Source organism: Neofelis nebulosa, chromosome 14, assembly GCF_028018385.1.
Source record: "Neofelis nebulosa isolate mNeoNeb1 chromosome 14, mNeoNeb1.pri, whole genome shotgun sequence".
Taxonomy (NCBI): domain Eukaryota; kingdom Metazoa; phylum Chordata; class Mammalia; order Carnivora; family Felidae; genus Neofelis; species Neofelis nebulosa.
In genome coordinates this window covers 54,565,775-54,584,273 of record NC_080795.1, presented here as the reverse complement: position 1 = coordinate 54,584,273, position 18,499 = coordinate 54,565,775, and the positions used below count along the sequence as shown (strand labels likewise).

Genomic DNA, 18,499 nt, shown 5'->3' with positions numbered 1-18,499 from the left:
TGGGTCAGGGTTCCCCTCCCCACCTCCTGGCTTCTCACTGTGGGCCTCTTGGTGCCAGCCTCCCACTTGCCTGGGAGGTGGACTGGATAGGTTGGTGTCCCATTCCATGAACATAAACCCTCAATTCCTCAGTGATGTCTCCTATTTCAATTTCTCTAAATCCCAAACTTCCTTGTAAACACTCTCAATTATTTAGGAATATCACTAATTAAATATTCCTAAATATTTAATTAGTTGGTGAAACACACATATTAGTAAATGTTCATATTCACAGGTCATATTTTGACTTAAAAAAATCCAAGACTACTTCAAAGAAGTTGCAGAAGAACTACATATTGTAAAATTTTAGTCAAAGAAAACCTTTAAGTTGTTGGGAATTAAAATATTTAATAAGAGCATATAATAAGGAATTTGTTGGAAGTTGTTTTATTCCTTCAAAATGTATTTTGCATAAGAATAATATTAGCTTAAGCCCAATGATTTTTGAATTTACAGAAAAAATACTGACTCAAACAATCTTAAAAACAACCATACTGAGATATAAAAACCAGATGTACAAGGGATATAAAGTATTCAGAGAAAGTCCCATTTCCCCTAAGTTTCTCAAGAGGTGAACCCTGCAGTTCTAGTATTTATTTTATTTTGATCTGATAATTCATTTAACTAACTGAAAAACCAAAAGGTTATAAAAAATTATACAATAATAAGTCACCAGTCACCCTGATCTTACTCACCTTTTTTTTTTGTTTGTTTGTTTTTACACTTTGTGTCTCTTTAAACACAAATACCCTACATATTCATATTTTCTTTCCTTTCTTCCATAAAGCATATCACAAACAAAACCATATTGTATATATATTGTTCTGCAATCTCCATTTATCACTTAAGAATATCTTTGGGGATTTCTCTCTCCATATCAGTACATCAATATGTATCTTCTTCCTTCTTTTTGAGAGGTCCCTAGTGTTCCAATGTCTGGCTTTATAAAACTAGTCCACTGTTATTGTACACAAGGCAGGGCCCAGTTTCCTGCTAGCAGACAATGCTGTGATGAATCACTTTGTTCATAAATCATTTTCTAAGTGTTGTAGAGGCAAATGTTAGATTGCCAGAAGTGGAAATGTTGAGCCAAAGGCAAATGCTCCTATAATTTTGGCAGCTACTGCCCTGGTCCCCTTTATAGGAGTTGGTTATATTTGTCATTCAACCAGCAATGTGTAGATGTCCTAGCTTTCCTACAGCCTTGCCAAAAGAGTAGTTGTTTGGTTAATTTTGGACTTTTACTCATCTAATAGAAATGTATCCGAGAACTGTTTATGCCCTTTGACTTTTTCATGCTTGTAGGTTTAAACACAGGAAAAGTGAACATTAATTCCTCTAAAGAAGAAGCATGAAACAGTGTCATATCCCTAGAGATATGTATCTCTATGCTTGAAAGTGTTACTTTTGTGAAAGTAGTAGTGGGATGAGGCACTCACTGGTCCAACACCAGCCACATCAAGAATTGAAGTGACTGCTAGAGTTTTTCAATCATAAACATGGAAGAGTAATTATCCTTAAAAGTCTATTCCTTTTTTCTTTAGACCCAATGGTATCTTCAAATAATTTAGCTTGTTGACTTCTTTTAGTGTCCTGGAGGAGGAGATACTATATATTGAACTAACAAACAATAATTATTTCTTTCTAACCAATTTGAACACGGTATTTCCTAGTTTTAGTGGCTCTGTGCCAAAAGACTTACTTGAGCAAGGTTCACCATCAATACGGTATCCCACCCTTCCAAATCCAGCCACGACATTATTTTGTAAGACTGTATTGGTCCCTCTGTTTACCTAGCACAGTGATAAAGAAAATGCCATGGGTCAGGCTCTTATACAACTATACAAAGAGATCAAGTATCAACATATATAGGAAAACTAATTATGACTACTCTTTAGGAGGAAAAATGTGTTTCATTATTCACCCTGTCCAAATTTACATGATAAATGAAGTATTGAAATTACCTTAGGTTCTTGGTATAAAATCATCACTAGATACTATGCCTTAGATTTCATTAGAAAACTACATGAAAGATATTTTTTTTTATTTCAGTCACAAAATCCACTGGGTGTCACTCAATAATTATAAGCCAAGGGCCAAATTCAGTATTACAGCAAGGTTAGTAGGATTTTATCACTCTTTGGTTATATTATGTTACCAATTTAACTTATTAAGAAAAAAACAACTAAGGCAATTACAGTAGACCATAAGATTCAATAGAAGCACTCACTAGTTTAAATAAAATCTGCTATAATAAAAACTGGTTAGGCAGTCACTGAACAATTTTATTTTATGAGACCAAAGTGGCAAAAAATGAAATGCATATAGTACAGAAGATTTAGTTTTCGCCTCTGGTGTCAGTGAAACAGCCAAAACTTCAACTATTTAAAGTATATTAAGCACTTTTATTTTTAAATATTATGATAAGAGAACAGAGTCAAGTGAAATCCATAAAAGTAAAATTAGTGTCTTTTCTTTCAAAAGGTACAGAAAACTTTAAAGATTTAGAATTGCCATTGGATGACATTTTCACATCTATAAATAGATGAAAGAGAACATTATCATAAATGTATATGTTTCAGGATTTTAGGTTTTACTTTAAGGTAATTGTTAATAGTTGCACAAAAACAAAACTCAATCCTTACCCCATATTCCGAAGAGAGCTATTTTTAAAATTCCTTTTGGTTCCTATGGCATAGGTAAGTAAAATAAAAACAAGATGGAGCTTTATTTCCTCCAAACCCTTCCTCTGTACTTTCTATTTGCTTGCCTGCCTTCTCATCCTACCCCTAACAACCTACAGTGATTGAAGAAACTTTATGAGCAACAAGAAGGGTTCAGCTAAGAATACCGATTAGACTAAGTAACTTTGCATAGAGAATCATAAGAGTTTTAGATGAGAAAGAGATTTTAAAGATTCTGTAGTCTATTACTCTAATTTTCCTTACGAAGAAGAAAACTAAATTCAAAGTAGTAATATCGACAGGGCACTCAGTCAATTAACAGCAGAGAGACCCTGTACCAGAACTTCAAAGTGATAACTAATGTTGGAGAAACAAGGAAATAAGAGAATATTTAAACCACTGGACATCAACACAAACAAAAATCCAATGGCTGTGGGAGCTTTCCACATCTTTTAAGAAAGTTTATTCTCTCCTTTCTTTAGCTTATTTTATTAGTTCACCAATCTTTAAGGAAGAAATCGTTTTCAGTATTTTGAGAATTACAGTTTCTACAGAATTTATAATCTTCAGTGAAGAAATTACAAATTATAATTTTGTATACCTTTGTATAACTATAAATCTGATCACTCTACCTCAATTGCTGCATGCCAGAGAGTTGAACTTAAATCCTTTCTGTTTTGATAGGTTCCCGGCCAAACTGAAAGTGCCACCAAGTTTCCTCGAACTCTGTTGGCATCCCCCCATATTCTTATTCCTGCAAAAAATTAATAAAATCCCCTCAAATACGTAAAAATCCCCTCAATGAGTCCTATGGGGAATGTCTTTCATGTTTCCATGAAATTCATTTTCTAGTTTGAGCCTGACAAATCAACCTCCTAAATTCTAGAGTACACCTTTTGAACTCTACCTCTTTAATAGACTACCTGCATTAAAATCTTCTGGGGTGCCTATTAAATACATGGGTTGACAGGCTCTGCCTCAGATTTTACCAAACACATCAATTTTATACACATTAATGAGTTTGTATTGTGCTTTATACTGATATTCAAGAAAGTATAACCCCTAAAACCAAGTCCAATTTTTAAAAAATAGTAACCTTTATTTGTGAATAATCTTTTTGATTGATATGTGAGGAGTATTTTAAGAGTCATAGTAATTTAAACTATTGGTGATTAGATGATTCACACGATATCATGGTCTGGTAAATAATTCTAGAGTTGTACTGCTATGGCTATGATAGCCATAGCCACATGCAACTACTTCAATATAAAGCAAGTACAATTCAAGTTAAGTGTAATTAGGGGTGCCTGGGTGGCTCAGTCAGTTGAGCATGTGACTCTCGATTTTGGCTGGGATCGTGATCCGGGGATCATGCAGTGAGTTCCATGACAGGCTCCACGCCTGCTTGGAATTCTCCCTCTGCCCTCTCCCCGACTCGCACTCTCTCTCTCACTATAAAAAAAAAAAAAAAAAAAAGTACAATTAAAATTAAAAATCCAGTTACTCAATCACAGTAGCCACATTTTAAGTGCTCAGTAGCCACATGTGGTTTAGTAATTACCATATTAGCATAGATATAGGCCATTTCCATTCTCACAAGAAGATCAATTAAACAGCATGGCTCTAGAGTCTTCAGATAAGATTGTCTCAGGAAGCATGTTATTTGGACAAAAATATTATCATACTACCTTCCCCCACTGTAAAGTGAATGATGTTGTCATCTATGTCCACTCCATCTGTTCCAAACACACCGATTGCTGGGGAAAAGCCATTATGAAAGGCACAGCCTCGAATATAAGATGAGCCATGATCTTGAATCTATGAAACATCAGGATTCAGTGAAAATTTTACAAATAAAATTAAATATATTTGAAGAAAAAATTTGAAGTAAGTGATTTTCAGGAAATAAATGTTCATAAATAAAATACTCAATTTACTTTCCATGAAAGAAGATGATTTCCCTGTATATCTTTTAATTCTGGAAATTTCCATGTCTTCAAATTATGATTAAGTAAAGCAAAAATGCATATTTAAATGTAGATAAAAATTCTGAAGTACTTTTCTATGCATTTATTTTCTATCATTACCTATAAAATGTTAAGGAACTAAAAAGTATTTTTCAGAATAATTTATTATATGATTAAGCAGGGACTTTTTTTAATTAAAAAAAGTGATGCTCTAGGCAGGGGGTTACAGTCAAATGTCTGTAGGAACCAGTCAATGAGTAGGACTGGGGCTGCAACCTCAAACCTGCAACATTATTTTTCATTTCCATAAGAAACATGTTCTCTCTCATTTTTTTCTTCAATCACCAGCCTTCTAAGCACATCTATTTTGACAGAGGCTTGGATATGCACACATACTTTTCACTTGAGAAATATAAGCAAACCCCGCTATGTTTAATAGAAACTATTTGGAAGTATTTTTGGTCACTGCAATATAAAGTGGAGATATGAAATAATATCACAGATCTTTAATTCTTTCACCTTTGTGCTCCTTTTTTCTGTGTTTTCTTTCTGCCTTTTTTTTTTTTTTTTACTGACTTTAAATGCGTGACGTGGGTAAATCAAATGCTATGAGTCTAAAAAAGTTGGTGCGAAATGTATCTAAGGAAGTTACATTAGATCATAGTTTTAGCAATTCTAAGATATGGCATTTTTAGTAAAGTTAAATGAAAATCAAATCAAAATCAAAATGTTTCATTTTGAATATACACAAAAATTCAAGTACAAACCTGTTCTAAGTTAAGAAATGTTACTGCATATCTTGGATCTGTGCTATCCCTGAAGCCTTCTTGACCACAGTGATAAAATTCCACATTGCTTATCCTTGCATTTCCTGGCAGGGTAGGGAAGAAAGAGTTACATTTTTTTTTTCTTGAAATAATAAAATTTGTGTTTTTGTAAGCTATAAGAATTGTAATTTTCCAAATAACAAATTTGTTTTTAACTTTTTCATTGAAATTTCATTTGTTCTTCTTTGTTCCTTTAATCTAAATAAGGCAGTATTTCCGGACTTTTTTTCACTGCCCTCCACAAGGGCCTTTTTGGACTTTTTTCTAATAGCCTCCCCTCCCCATGAAATTTCAATACCTCAGATATACTATATATCTGTTAATATATGGTGGCTCTTTGGGGGCCACAAACCATTGCTCATCTAAGTTTTTTGGTCCTGTTAAGAGCCATTTTTCATCCCCTTGGTAGTGATATTGTCCCTTTTGAGAACGCATGACATAAAGCACAAGATATAATTTACCCAACCGTTCAATTTTGATGCTCTAAAGAGATTTTAAGGGCATTATCTTTACATAATCCCTTCCAGAATAAGCATCGTAAGTATCTGCTCATCAGTTTGTCATAAGTACCACTGAGGTGACAAGAGACAATTTCATAGATTAGTAATAACAGCAATAGCAATCCATGAGAGATTACTCTCATTACTCTGCCAAGTGCTGCACTAAGGGTTTAAAAGGCAATTTGTGGTTTAATTCAAATCCTATGAGTTAGGAAGTTTTATTATTCTTATATTCTATATAAGAAAATAGAGCCACAGAGAATCATGGCTCATAAGCAACAGTAGAGGATATTTCCTGTTTCAAAAACTGATATTTAATAAAATGCAGTGGAGAAGAGTTACTTTGTACTGCAAGGGAAAAGCCTGTCTCAAAACCCATGAGCCAGCAATTGGATGTACGATGAAGAACATAATCATAAGCTAGAGACAGAGAAGAAATGGTTACTACAGATCATCTGGGCCTATAAAAGCCATAGATGTGTATAACATCACAAAACAATTTATAGGAGCAAGGAAAAATTGTCATGAGTATTGGATTCATCATGGATTTGAAGTGAGGCAGGTGTGGATTAGTATCCATGGTCAGAGCAATTTCATCCCTCTAATAATGTATTTATCTGTCTTTAAAAGGGGACAATATTTATGCATAGCACTATGGGGATTAAATGAGATAATCTATGTTAAATGTTTAGCACAGTGCCTGGAATATTGTGCCATGATCATCATTACTGTTACCATCAGTTAAGCTCCTATTGACAGATTATACCCAACAGGTAGAAGCTATACTGGGATGACTTTTTGCTCAGTATAAAAGCTTTCTAAAATTAGAACTGTTGCAAAACATAATAGGCAGAATTATGAACAAGTGAAGACCTGCTAAACATTTCAAGTCAAGAATAAATGAGTGAATCCTGGAACCCAGATTGTGGGATCGAAATATCAGTTTCCAAATAAAAGAATCAGCATTACTTGGAGGAAGGACTTAGTCTCAGGCTCGGAAGAACAAAACAAAAGACATGCGTTTGTCATATCAGAAACTGAAGAAGCTAACGAAACCTAAATCAAAAGGACTTAGGCATCAACATGAAAATGTTTTGAAGGTCAGTGATGGGCCATTTTCATTTGTCAATGGCAACTGGGCATTTGTAATATCAGTAAGATTAACAATCACAATCCATATATGGATTAGAAAACACCAAATATGTTTAAATCCACAGAGCTCATAATGACACTAATAACAAACAAAAAATAAAGATGCTTTGTCACCTTTGGAGAATGGTTGGGCACCAACTTACTACTTCAGAACTAGGTAATAATAGGAAAGAATCAGGCATTTTTCCTACAATTCGTATATAAACTATTTCTCAGGGTAGTCAAATAGTTGTCTGGGGAAGCTTCTCTTTACAGAAATATTCTAGATTACAAATAAGAAGGGAGTGGTAGAATTAAAATATCACCACTTTAAACCTCAGTGATTTAACAGATCCAGGCAATGATCATTAATAGCTGCTAACTTCACAAAAGAAGCTTATCAGACACAAATGGAATAATCATACATTACATGTCTACTTAGTGGAAAAGTACACCGTCAACCATGAAGAATTCTTGCCTAAAAATTGGGTCTGAGTATGATCAATTTTTTAGCTCTAAACTACCTATGATAGAAAATACAAAGGATACAGGAACAAGTGAAGTTCTAGGGGTGAATTACTAAATTCTAGACTGTTGGAAATACTACTGAACAGGTGATCTAGGTTCTTTTGTACATAAACTGCAAGAAGAGATACATGAATCAGAGATTTAAAATTCACAGGGGCACCTGGGTGGCTCAGTCGGTTAAGTGTCCGACTTTGGCTCAGGTCATGATCTCATGTCTGTGAGTTCGAGCCCCGCGTCGGGCTCTGTGCTGACAGCTCAGAGCCTGGAGCCTGTTTCAGATTCTGTGTCTCCCTCTCTCTCTGACCCTCCCCCGTTCATACTCTGTCTCTCTCTCTGTCTCAAAAATAAATAAATGTTTAAAAAAATTATAAAATTCACAACCAATTGCAGCATGGTCTTATTTAGATCCTGATTGAACAAAGGGAATGCAAGCGGAAGGAAGGAAGGAAGGAAGGAAGGAAGGAAAGAGAAAGAATAAATTGGGGGAGTCTGAATAATCATTTGATATAAGAAATTACATTAACATTTTAGCATCTGATACTTACAAACATTTTTATTTTATTTATTTATTTATTTATTTATTTATTTATTTATTTTTTTTTTTAAACGTTTTTAATTTATTTTTTGGGGACAGAGAGAGACAGAGCATGAACGGGGGAGGCGCAGAGAGAGAGGGAGACACAGAATCGGAAACAGGCTCCAGGCTCCGAGCCATCAGCCCAGAGCCTGACGCGGGGCTCGAACTCACGGACCGCGAGATCGTGACCTGGCTGAAGTCGGACGCTTAACCGACTGCGCCACCCAGGCGCCCCTATTTATTTATTTTTTAACGTTTATTTATTTTTGAGACAGAGAGAGACAGAGCATGAACGGGGGAGGGTCAGAGAGTGGGAGACACAGAATCCGAAACAGGCTCCAGGCTCTGAGCTGTCAGCACAGAGCCCGACGCGGGGCTCGAACTCACAGACATGAGATCATGACCTGAGCCGAAGTCGGCCGCTCAACCGACTGAGCCACCCAGGCGCCCCTCTTACAAACATTTTTAAAGTCTTTTAAAGTTACATGCTGAAATATTTTTAGATGAAATAATATGTTATTGCTTCATTTACAATACCCAAGATATGGGAACAACCTAAGTGTCCACCAATGGATGAATGGATAAAGAAGATGGGGCATATATGAACTATGGAACATTATTAAGCCATTTAAGAAAAGAGGAACTCTTACCATTTGCTACCATTTGCCACAACACAGACAGACCTTGAGGGCATTATGCTAAGTGGGGTAAGTCAGAGAAAGGCAAATACTGTATGAAACTCATATGTGGAATCTAAAAAAGCCATATTCATAAAAACAGAGAATGGTGGTTACCAGGAGCTGGGGTGGTAGTGGTGGGGAATTAGGAAGATGTTGTTTAAGGGTATAAACTTGCAGCCTGCGGCTAAATAAATTCTGGAGATCTAATGTACAACGTAGTGATTACAGTCAACAACACTGTATTGTAACTTCAGAATTGCTAAGGGACTAGATCTTTATTGCTCTCGCCACACAAAAGACATATTATGTGCATGAAAGAGATGTTAGCTGACACTACAATGGTAATCATATTGGGATATATAAATGTATCAACATAAATACAGTGTACACCTTAAACTTATACAATGTTATATCAATTATATCTCAATAAAAAAAGGTATGTGGTTGCTTCAAAATAACCCAGGGGCTTGAAGAGAGTGGGTGGTCGTATAGTTGAAACAAGAATGACCAAAGTTGACCATTGTGGTACCTAGTGATGGGTACACTGGGGTTCATTATACATTTCTCTATGTTTGAAAATTTTGTATATATTTGAAATTTTCCTTCAAACAAAATTAACAGATCTATTGTGCTTGTTATCAAATGATTTCTGTTTGGGTGAGAAGCTGGGCTGTTACCTAAGGTCATTATTAATTTAATAATTCTTATTGTCTATGAAGATAAAATAAGTAGAAAATGTTAGGGATTTGGTTGTTGAGGGTAGCACCTGGGTTTACATAATCCCTCTCAAGGCTTCATTCTCCCATGTGTTAAAAACAAGACAACAGGCCCAAATTGGGAGTTGCTTATGCTCGGCCCCATGTCACCAAACTGAGACTGAACTTAATTACAGTTCCACTCCCAGAAATGGAATCTTAAACCAGTCAGTCAGGAATCACCTGATCAGCACTGGTTAGGTAATCTCCCTGATTAGCCCCTGACGTCCCCTAGAGGCAAGTAACCTGCTTCCTTCTGCCTGTAAAAGTATTTCATTTTGCACAGCTCTTTGGAGCTCCTTTCTATCCGCTAGATCAGACACTGCCTGATTCACAATTCATTGATTAAAGCCAGTAAGATCTTTAAAATGTACTCACTTGAATTTTTTAAACATGTGTGATCCTAAAAAGAAGTGACAATTGTTTAAGAAATGACCAAACATAGAAGAGACCATGTTATCTTTCAAATTTGTACCAACCTTTAAATGTCATCATATTTTCAGTGAATGAGCTGACCAGGACACGTGCACCAAAAGATTCCTTGAACCATCCTGGGTAATCTTCACCAAATATTTTGATGTTCCTACTCAGTATCCCAACATCAGCTGCTAACATGTAGCTCTGACCTGTTCCAGGAACATGGTATCTTTCAGCTACAACAGAAAAGACAGCTAGATTATTACCAATGCTGAGAAATACCTGTGTTTATCAGTTCCTTTGTAATTCACAGGCAACATAAATTTCTAATATGCCAAAAGTCAACACAAATGTGTGAATTAATTAGATTTGCATGCTTAAACATACATAGATGGCAGACTGAAATTATGATAGTTTTAATTTTTTTTCCAAGTTTTTATTTAAATTCCAGTTAACATATAGCATAATATTGGTTTCACGTGTGGAATTTGGTTATTCAACACTTACGTACAACACCTGGTGCTCATCCCAAGTGCCCTCCTTAATCTCTCTCACCTATTTAACCGATCCCCCCACACACCTGCCCTCTGGTAGCCATCAGCTTGTCCTCTATATTTAAGAGTCTGCTTCTTGCTTTTGCTGTCTTTCTTCCCCTGCCCCCCCGCATATTCATTTGTTTTGTTTCTTAAATTCCACGTATGAGTAAAATCACATGGTATTTGTTTTTCTCGCACTTACTTGTTTCACTTAGCATAATACCCCCTAGCTCCATCCACGTTGTTGCAAATGGCAAGATTTCACTCTCCTTTATGGTTGAATAATACTTCACTGTGTATATATGTACGTATATATATACATATATACCACATCTTTATCCATTCATCAGTCAATGGATATTTGGGCTCTTTCCATAATTTGACTATTGTAGATAATGTTGCTAGAAACATCAGGGTACATGTATCCCTTTGAATTATTTTTTTTGTATCCTTTGGGTCAATACCAGGTAGTGCAATTGCTAGATCATAGATGGTTCTATTTTTAACTTTCTGAGGAACCTCCATAGTGTTCTCCAGAGTTGTTGCACCAATTTGCATTCCTACCAACAGTGCAAGAGGATTCCCCTTTCCCCACATTTTCTTCAACACCTATTATTTCCTGTATTGTTAATTTTAGCCATTCTGACTTGTGTGAGGTGAAATCACACCGGTTGTAGTTTTGATTTGATGATGAGTGATGTTGAACATCTTTTGATGTGTCTTTTAGCCATCTGGATGTCTTCTTTGGAAAAATGTCTTTTCATGTTTTCTGCCTATGCTTTAATTGGATTATTTGTTTTTTAGGTGTTGAGTTGTATAAATTCTTTATATATTTTGGATACTAACCCTTTATCAGATATGCCATTATTCCCCCATTGTGCAGGATGCCTTTTAGTTTTGTTGATTGTTTCCTTCACTGTGCAGAAGCTTTTTATTTTGATGAAGTCCCAATAGTTTATTTTTACTTTTGTTTTCCTTGCCTCAGGAGATATATCTAGTAAGACGTTGCTACGGCCTATGTCAAAGCACTTACTGCCTGTTTCTCCTCTAGGATTTTAATGGTTTACCGTCTCACATTCAGGTTTTTAATCCATTTTGAATTTGTTTTTGTATATGGTATAAGAAAGTGGTCCTCTTTCATTCTTTTGCATGTTGCTTCCAGTTTTCCTAACATAATTTGTTGAAGAGACTTTTTCCCATTGGATATTCTTTCCCGCTTTGTTGAAGATTAGTTGACCACAGAGTTATGGGTTCATTTCTGGATTTTCTATTCTATTCCATTAATCTATGTGTCTGTATGTGTGCCAATACCATACTGTCTTAATAATTATAGCTTTGTAATATAGCTTGAAGTCCAGAATTATGATGCATCTGGCATTACTTTTCTTTTCCAAGACTGCTTTGTCTACTCAGGGTCTTTTGTGGTTCCATACAAATTTTAGGATTGTTTATTTTAGCTTTGTGAAAAATGCTGGTGGTATTTTGATAGGGATTGGATTAAAAGTATAGATTGCTTTGGGTAATATAGACTTTTAACAATATTTGCTATTCCATTGCACAAGCATGGAATGTTTTTCCATTTCTTTGTGTCTTCTTCAATTTCTTTCATCAGTGTTTTATACTTTTCACAGTACAGATCTTTACCCCTTTGGTTATGTTTATTCTTAGGTATCTTATGGTTTTTGGTGCAATTGTAAATGGAACTGATTCCTTGATTTCTCTTTCTGCTGCTTCATTATTGGCGTATAGAAATGCAAAAGATTTCTGTATGTTGACTTTTGCATCTATCTTCATCAGGGATATTAGCCTGTAGTTCCCTTTTTTAGTGGAGTCTTGGTCTGGTTTTGGGATCAGAGTAAAGTTGGCCTTGTAGAATGAGTTTGTAAGTTTTCCTTCTATTTCTGTTTCCTTGGAATAGTTTGAGAAGAATAGCTATTAACTCGCTAAATGTTTAGCAGAGTTAGACTATAAAGCCATCTGGCTCAGGATGGGAGATTTATTTATTTATTGGGAGATTTTTCACTACTGATTCAACTACTTTGCTGGTTATCAGTTTGTTCAAGCTTTCTATTTCTTCCTGTTTCAGTTTTGGTAGTACATATGTTTCTAATAATTTATCCATTTCGTCTAGGTTGTCCAATTTGTTGGCATATAATTTTTCATAATATTCTCTTATAGTTGTTTTTATTTCTGTAGTATTGGTTGTTAATTTATCCTCTCATTTGTGATTTTATATATTTGGGCCCTTTCCTCTTTTCCTTTTGATATGTCTGGTTAGGGGTTATCAATTTTATCAATTTTTTCAAAGAACCAGCTCCTGGCTTCATTGATCTGGTCTATTTTTTTAGTTTCTATATCATTTATATCTGCTTTAATCTCAATTATTTTCCTTCTTCTGTTGGATTTTGGCTTCAATTGTTGTTCTTTTTCTAGCTCCTTTTAGTACGAGGTTAGGTTATTTATTGGAGATTTTTCTTGCTTCTTAAAGTAGGCCTGTATTGCTATATACTTCCATCTAATGACTGCTTTTGTTGCATCCTAAGGGTTTTGGACCATCGTGTTTTCATTTTCATTGGTTTCCATGTATTTTGAATATCTTTTTTAATTTCTGTATTGATCCATTCATTTTTACCAGGATGTTCTTTAACCTCCATATATTTTTGGTCTTTCCAAAGTTTTTCTTGTGGTTGACTTCAAGTTTCATAGCATTGTGATCTGAAAATATACATGGTATGATTTCAATCTTCTTGTACTTATTGAGGCCTGATTGGTGACCCAGTATATGGTCTATTCTGGAGTCCCATGTGCACCTGAAAAGAATATGTATTCTGCTATTTTAGGATGAAATGTTCTGAATATATCTGTTAAGTCCATCTGGTCCAGTGTGTCATTCAAAGCTATTGTTTCCTTGTTGACTTTCTGCTTAGATGATCTGTTCATTGTTGTAAGTGGGGTGTTAAAGCCCCTACTATTACTGTATTATTATCAATTAGTTCTTTATGTTTGTTCTTGTTTTATATATTTGGGTTCTTTCATGTTGGGGGCACAAATACTTACAATTATTAGATCTGGTTGGGGTGTTCCCTTTATTATGATATAGTGCTCTTCTTCATCTCTTGTTACAGTCTTTGTTTTTAAATCTAGTTTGTCTGAGGGGCGCCTGGGTGGCGCAGTTGGTTAAGCGTCCGACTTCAGCCAGGTCACGATCTCACGGTCCGTGAGTTCGAGCCCCGCGTCAGGCTCTGGGCTGATGGCTCAGAGCCTGGAGCCTGTTTCCGATTCTGTGTCTCCCTCTCTCTCTGTCCCTCCCTCGTTCATGCTCTGTCTCTCTCTGTCCCAAAAATAAATAAACGTTGAAAAAAAAAATTAAAAAAAAAAAAATAAAAAAAAAATCTAGTTTGTCTGATATAAGTATTGCTACTCTGCCTTTCTTTTGACATCCATTTGTGTGATAAATGTTTCTCCATCCCCTCACTTTCAATCTGCAAGTGTCTTTAGTTCTAAAATGAGACTCTTGTAGGCAGCATATAAATGGGTCTTTTTTTTTTTTAATTCATTCTGACACCCTATGTCTTTTGATTTGACTGTTTGATCCATTTACCTTCAGAGTAATTATTGATAGGTATTTATTCAGTGTCATTTTATTACTTGTTTTGTTTTGTTTTGTTTCTGGAGATTTCTCTGTTCCTTTCTTGTCTTTGTCACTTTTGGTCTTTCCTTTCCACATAGAGTCCCTTTTACTATTTCTTGGAGGGCTAGTTTAATGGTCATAAAGTTCTTTAGATTTTGTTTGTCTGGGAAACTCTTTGTGCCTTTTTCTATTCTGAATGAAAGCCTTGCTGTCATAGAGTATTCTTGGCTGCAGATTTTTCCCATTCAGCATGTTGAATATATTATGCCACTCCCTTTTGGCCTGCCAGGTTTCTGTTGAGAGATCTGCAGCTAGCCTTATGAACCCTCCCTTGTAAGTTAGGGACCACTTTTGTCTTACTGCTCTTAGAATTTTTTCCTTTATCACTATATTTTGCAAATATAATTACAATATGTCTTGGTGTTGGCCTGCTTTGTGGATTTTGATGGGAATTCTCTGTGCCTCCTGGATCTGGATATCTGTTTCCTTCTCCAGATTAGGGAAATTTTCTATTATTTCCCCAAATAAATTTTCTTCCTTCTTTTCTCTCTCTTCTTTACCTGGGACTTCTATAATATAAATGTTATTACATTTGATGGGAGTCACTGAGTTCCCTAAATCTATTCTTGTGATCCATAGTTCTTTCTCTCTTTTGTTCAGCTTTATTATTTTCCATTATTCTAGCTTCTATATCACTTATTCATTCCTCTTCTCCTTCTATTCTTGTGTTCATTGCTTCCAGTCAGTTGCAAATTTCAGTTATTGTATGTTTCATTTCAATTTTTTTTTAACTATTTTATATCTGTGGTAAGGCCCTTCCTGACATCTTCCATTCTTTTCCTAATCCCAGTGAGTATCCTTATGATTGTTGCTTTAAATTCTCCATCAGATATGTTATTTATATCAGTTTCACTTAGATCTCTGGATGTGACCTTATCTTTTTCTTTCATGTGGGATGAATTCCTCCATCTTGGCATTTTGTCTAAATATCTGTCTTCTTCTTTGTGTTAGAAAAGTCTGTTATGTGTCCTGCTCCTTAGATGGTTTTATGAGGAAAAGATCATGTCTCTAGTGTCTGCTGGATGTACACTGCTATAGTGTTTTGGCTGCTATCCTTCAGGCTAGTTGTCTGCAGAGGCTCTCCTTGCCTGCAGTGGGCAGTGTTTGGTCCTTGGCCATAGTGTGCCGGGTTTTAAGTAGGTTTGCTCTGGTCTGCCTGTTAAGTGAGACCTGATGCTACTTCCACTAGAACTGAAGCCCTGCAGAAGTCTCTGGTCAGGAGACATGGTATGGGCAGGAATTTCTGCTGGTCTTTTAAGGAAGGGGCCCACCATGCTGGGATTGGGGCACACTTGACTGAGAAGGGCCCTACTGGTAGAGCACAGTAGTGTGGGAGCTGGTGTAAGTAGACTAGGCAACCAGTGTTGGTGCTGTGCTGTTTACTGAAGGTGGTTCTGTGTTTATGCTGAGGGACAGGGGTGGGAAATGGTGCTAGGCAGCTCCTTTGTCCCCAGAGAGGAGTCTCCAGGCACAATCCCTCTCAGGGAAGCACTCCCAAAACAGCAAATAATCTCCCTGCTGTATGCCCCAGACATTTTTCAGATTGTTGCTTCCACACTGTCTGTCCCCCACCCCCACCCCCCGGTTGTCTGCCTGCCTTCACTTCAGGAGCCGGGTAGTGCCCTCAGGGCTCTATCCCAGGCAAGCCTGCTGACTTTTAAAACTCCAGGCTTTAGGAACATGGTGTGATGGGGACCTGCACTGGTCTTCTGAGGGAGAGGCCCACCGCCCTGTGACTGAGGCTGGCTTGACCAAGAAGGGCAGTCCCGCCAGAGCACAGGGGTGTGGGACTCGGAAGAGGCAGGCCAGGCAGCCAGTGTCAGAGACCAGCTGCATGTGGCTCTGCAGCTATGCTGAGGGACAGGGAAGGGAAACGAGGCCCCTGGATGGCCGAGACAGAGACGCATCTCCATGAATTCTACCTTTCACAGAACTGCTCCAAGAAGAGGGAACAGTCTCTCCCTGTGTTTTAGGCATTCCTCAGATTCTGCCAGCTGCCTCCCAGGTTGTTTGCCTGCCTTCTTTCCAGGAGCAGGGTAGAACCTTCAGGGCTCTATACAAGCCATGCCCACATACCTTTAAAACTCTAGTCTTCCAGACCTGCTGGTTGCAAAAACTCACGAAAATCAGCCCCTCTGTTTTCCTAGGCAATAACTTTGAGGAAGTGTTCTCCTCGTGCTTACCCCTGTGTGCTATGCTCTCTCTTGCCTTTCTCCATGACCAGGGCTCCCTCCTCTCCACAGCACCTCCACAGTGATTCATTTCTCTTCTAACCCATGTCTCTGCACCTCCTACCTTCTTTCTTCATGTGGCCTCTCTGTCTAGTTGTAGAGTTTGTTCTGTCAGTCTTCAGGTTGATTTCTTGGGTATTCAGAATGATTTGACAGTTATCTAGTTGTGTTCAAGGGACACGATGAGTCTATAGCATCTTCCTATTAGGTTGCCATCTTAGATCCCCCCATAATACTTTTTAATTTATAAAATGAAATAAATAAAAAGCATTTCTTCTGTTTACACCAAAAGTATGATTATAATCAGCAATTATGAAGTTATTGTTTACTTGGTAGTAACAATACCAATATTGTAGTAACAATAACAATAACTTCAAATTATAAATTAAATCACTGTTGTAAGGCCAAGCTGAGAATATGAAGTAGAGAAGTAAAATAATTTGTCCAAGGTCATATGGATAATCAGAAGCACACAGATATTATCTTTTATGATGCCTGAACTTTGGTTTGTTCCAATTTTCCTATAGCATATTTTATACTGATCACATTTTTTTACAAATGTGTAGTAGCATATCAAGCGCAGTCTATACACTTATATCTTAATGATTTGTAAAATATAATCTAAATTACATTCTACACTTCTAGAACTCTTACTCAAAATTTTAAGGCAAGCAGGTGTATTTCAACAGAAATAAATGTTTGGTAGTTTAAATGAAAGAATGTATAATGTCAAACTTATAAAAACAACTTGTTTTATAATTACAGTGTTGGTCAACAAGATTTTTCCTTTTGATTTAAAAAAATGTGTGACATAGAATGATAGATACATATGCTTCTATCAAAATACTGCTATAAAAAGTTCTTTGAAGTTTCTTTTCCATGAACGTCAAACATCTGCCTATCAATCATGCCACATTATAGCTGAAGTTCTCATGAGCACCAGAAGCATCTGTATGGCTTTTCTAACATAACACTCCTGTCTGCTACCACTTTCTTAGATTCAGATGAAAGTAGAATGTCAAATGGGGAAAGAGTGGGTGCTGGGATAGCCTTGATCCTGTAAGTTGAAAGATCATCTTCAGATGATTCTGATGAATTCCTTCTAATCCTTGAGAATTATGGTTCTACCATTTTGTTGTAGCTTTTCTAAATGCAGTTATAGGTGAGAAATGTGTTAACAAAACAAATTGGGACAAAGATGCTCTTGGCTCAAGGGTTCTCAAAATTCACGTGGATGAGAATCACCTAGAAGCTTGCTTAAAACAGAAAGTGCTAACTTTACCCCCATGGGATGTTACATGTTAGTCTTTGCTGAATATTTGCTGAATGAATGAATGCATACAGCAGGGACTATTGGAAGCCAATACAGTAGTGCCCCTTGGGTACTAGTACCAATCAGAGTGAAATGTTCCTCAAAAATGTTAGATTTTTAAATCAAATAGTTGTAATTACAAAGGAGATCACTAAAAATGTGAACATTTCAAGGCATGTTAATTACATATCTATTTAAAGAACAGCTACTTACCAAGGTGAGTGTAGGAAAGGGTATCATTGAGAATCAGAATTTTCTGGTCATGCAGGACTTTAATGATACTTCTAGTTTCTGTCTGGTGGAAATCATAGCTTGTAGTTGTTATCACAATCTCTTCTCCCTCCTTAGAAAAATTCAAGTGCCAAATTCAAGAACAATTTTCAAAATAGGTTTCTATTTCTTAATAATAACTTTTAAAATTCTAATTTAATTTATATCTGATTAGCAACATGGTATTATCGGAAAGAACAAACATACATTGAGGTCTCTAAAAATAAATATGCTTGTGTTTGATATTAAGAATTCTAAATTATGATTTATCTCAACATCTCCTCAAATTTAATTCAGTCACTAAATAAAATCACAGGCAATATACTTTTAAGAAATTAAATAGATCAAAGCAAA

General features: G+C 36.2%; 1 protein-coding gene across 1 annotated transcript in view; it reads right to left on the bottom strand.

Moving 5' to 3' along the window:
* The window catches only part of PKHD1L1 (PKHD1 like 1), a 159,903-nt gene that overhangs the window by 31,010 nt on the left and 110,394 nt on the right, over positions 1-18,499 (bottom strand). Inside the window, exons 58-63 of the mRNA XM_058698855.1 lie at positions 18,089-18,218; positions 10,168-10,341; positions 5,458-5,561; positions 4,412-4,541; positions 3,356-3,477; positions 1,742-1,832 (exon numbers count right to left, since the gene is read on the bottom strand). Coding sequence (XP_058554838.1) covers positions 1,742-1,832; positions 3,356-3,477; positions 4,412-4,541; positions 5,458-5,561; positions 10,168-10,341; positions 18,089-18,218 — 751 coding nt within the window. The remainder of the gene's footprint in view (positions 1-1,741; positions 1,833-3,355; positions 3,478-4,411; positions 4,542-5,457; positions 5,562-10,167; positions 10,342-18,088; positions 18,219-18,499) is intronic.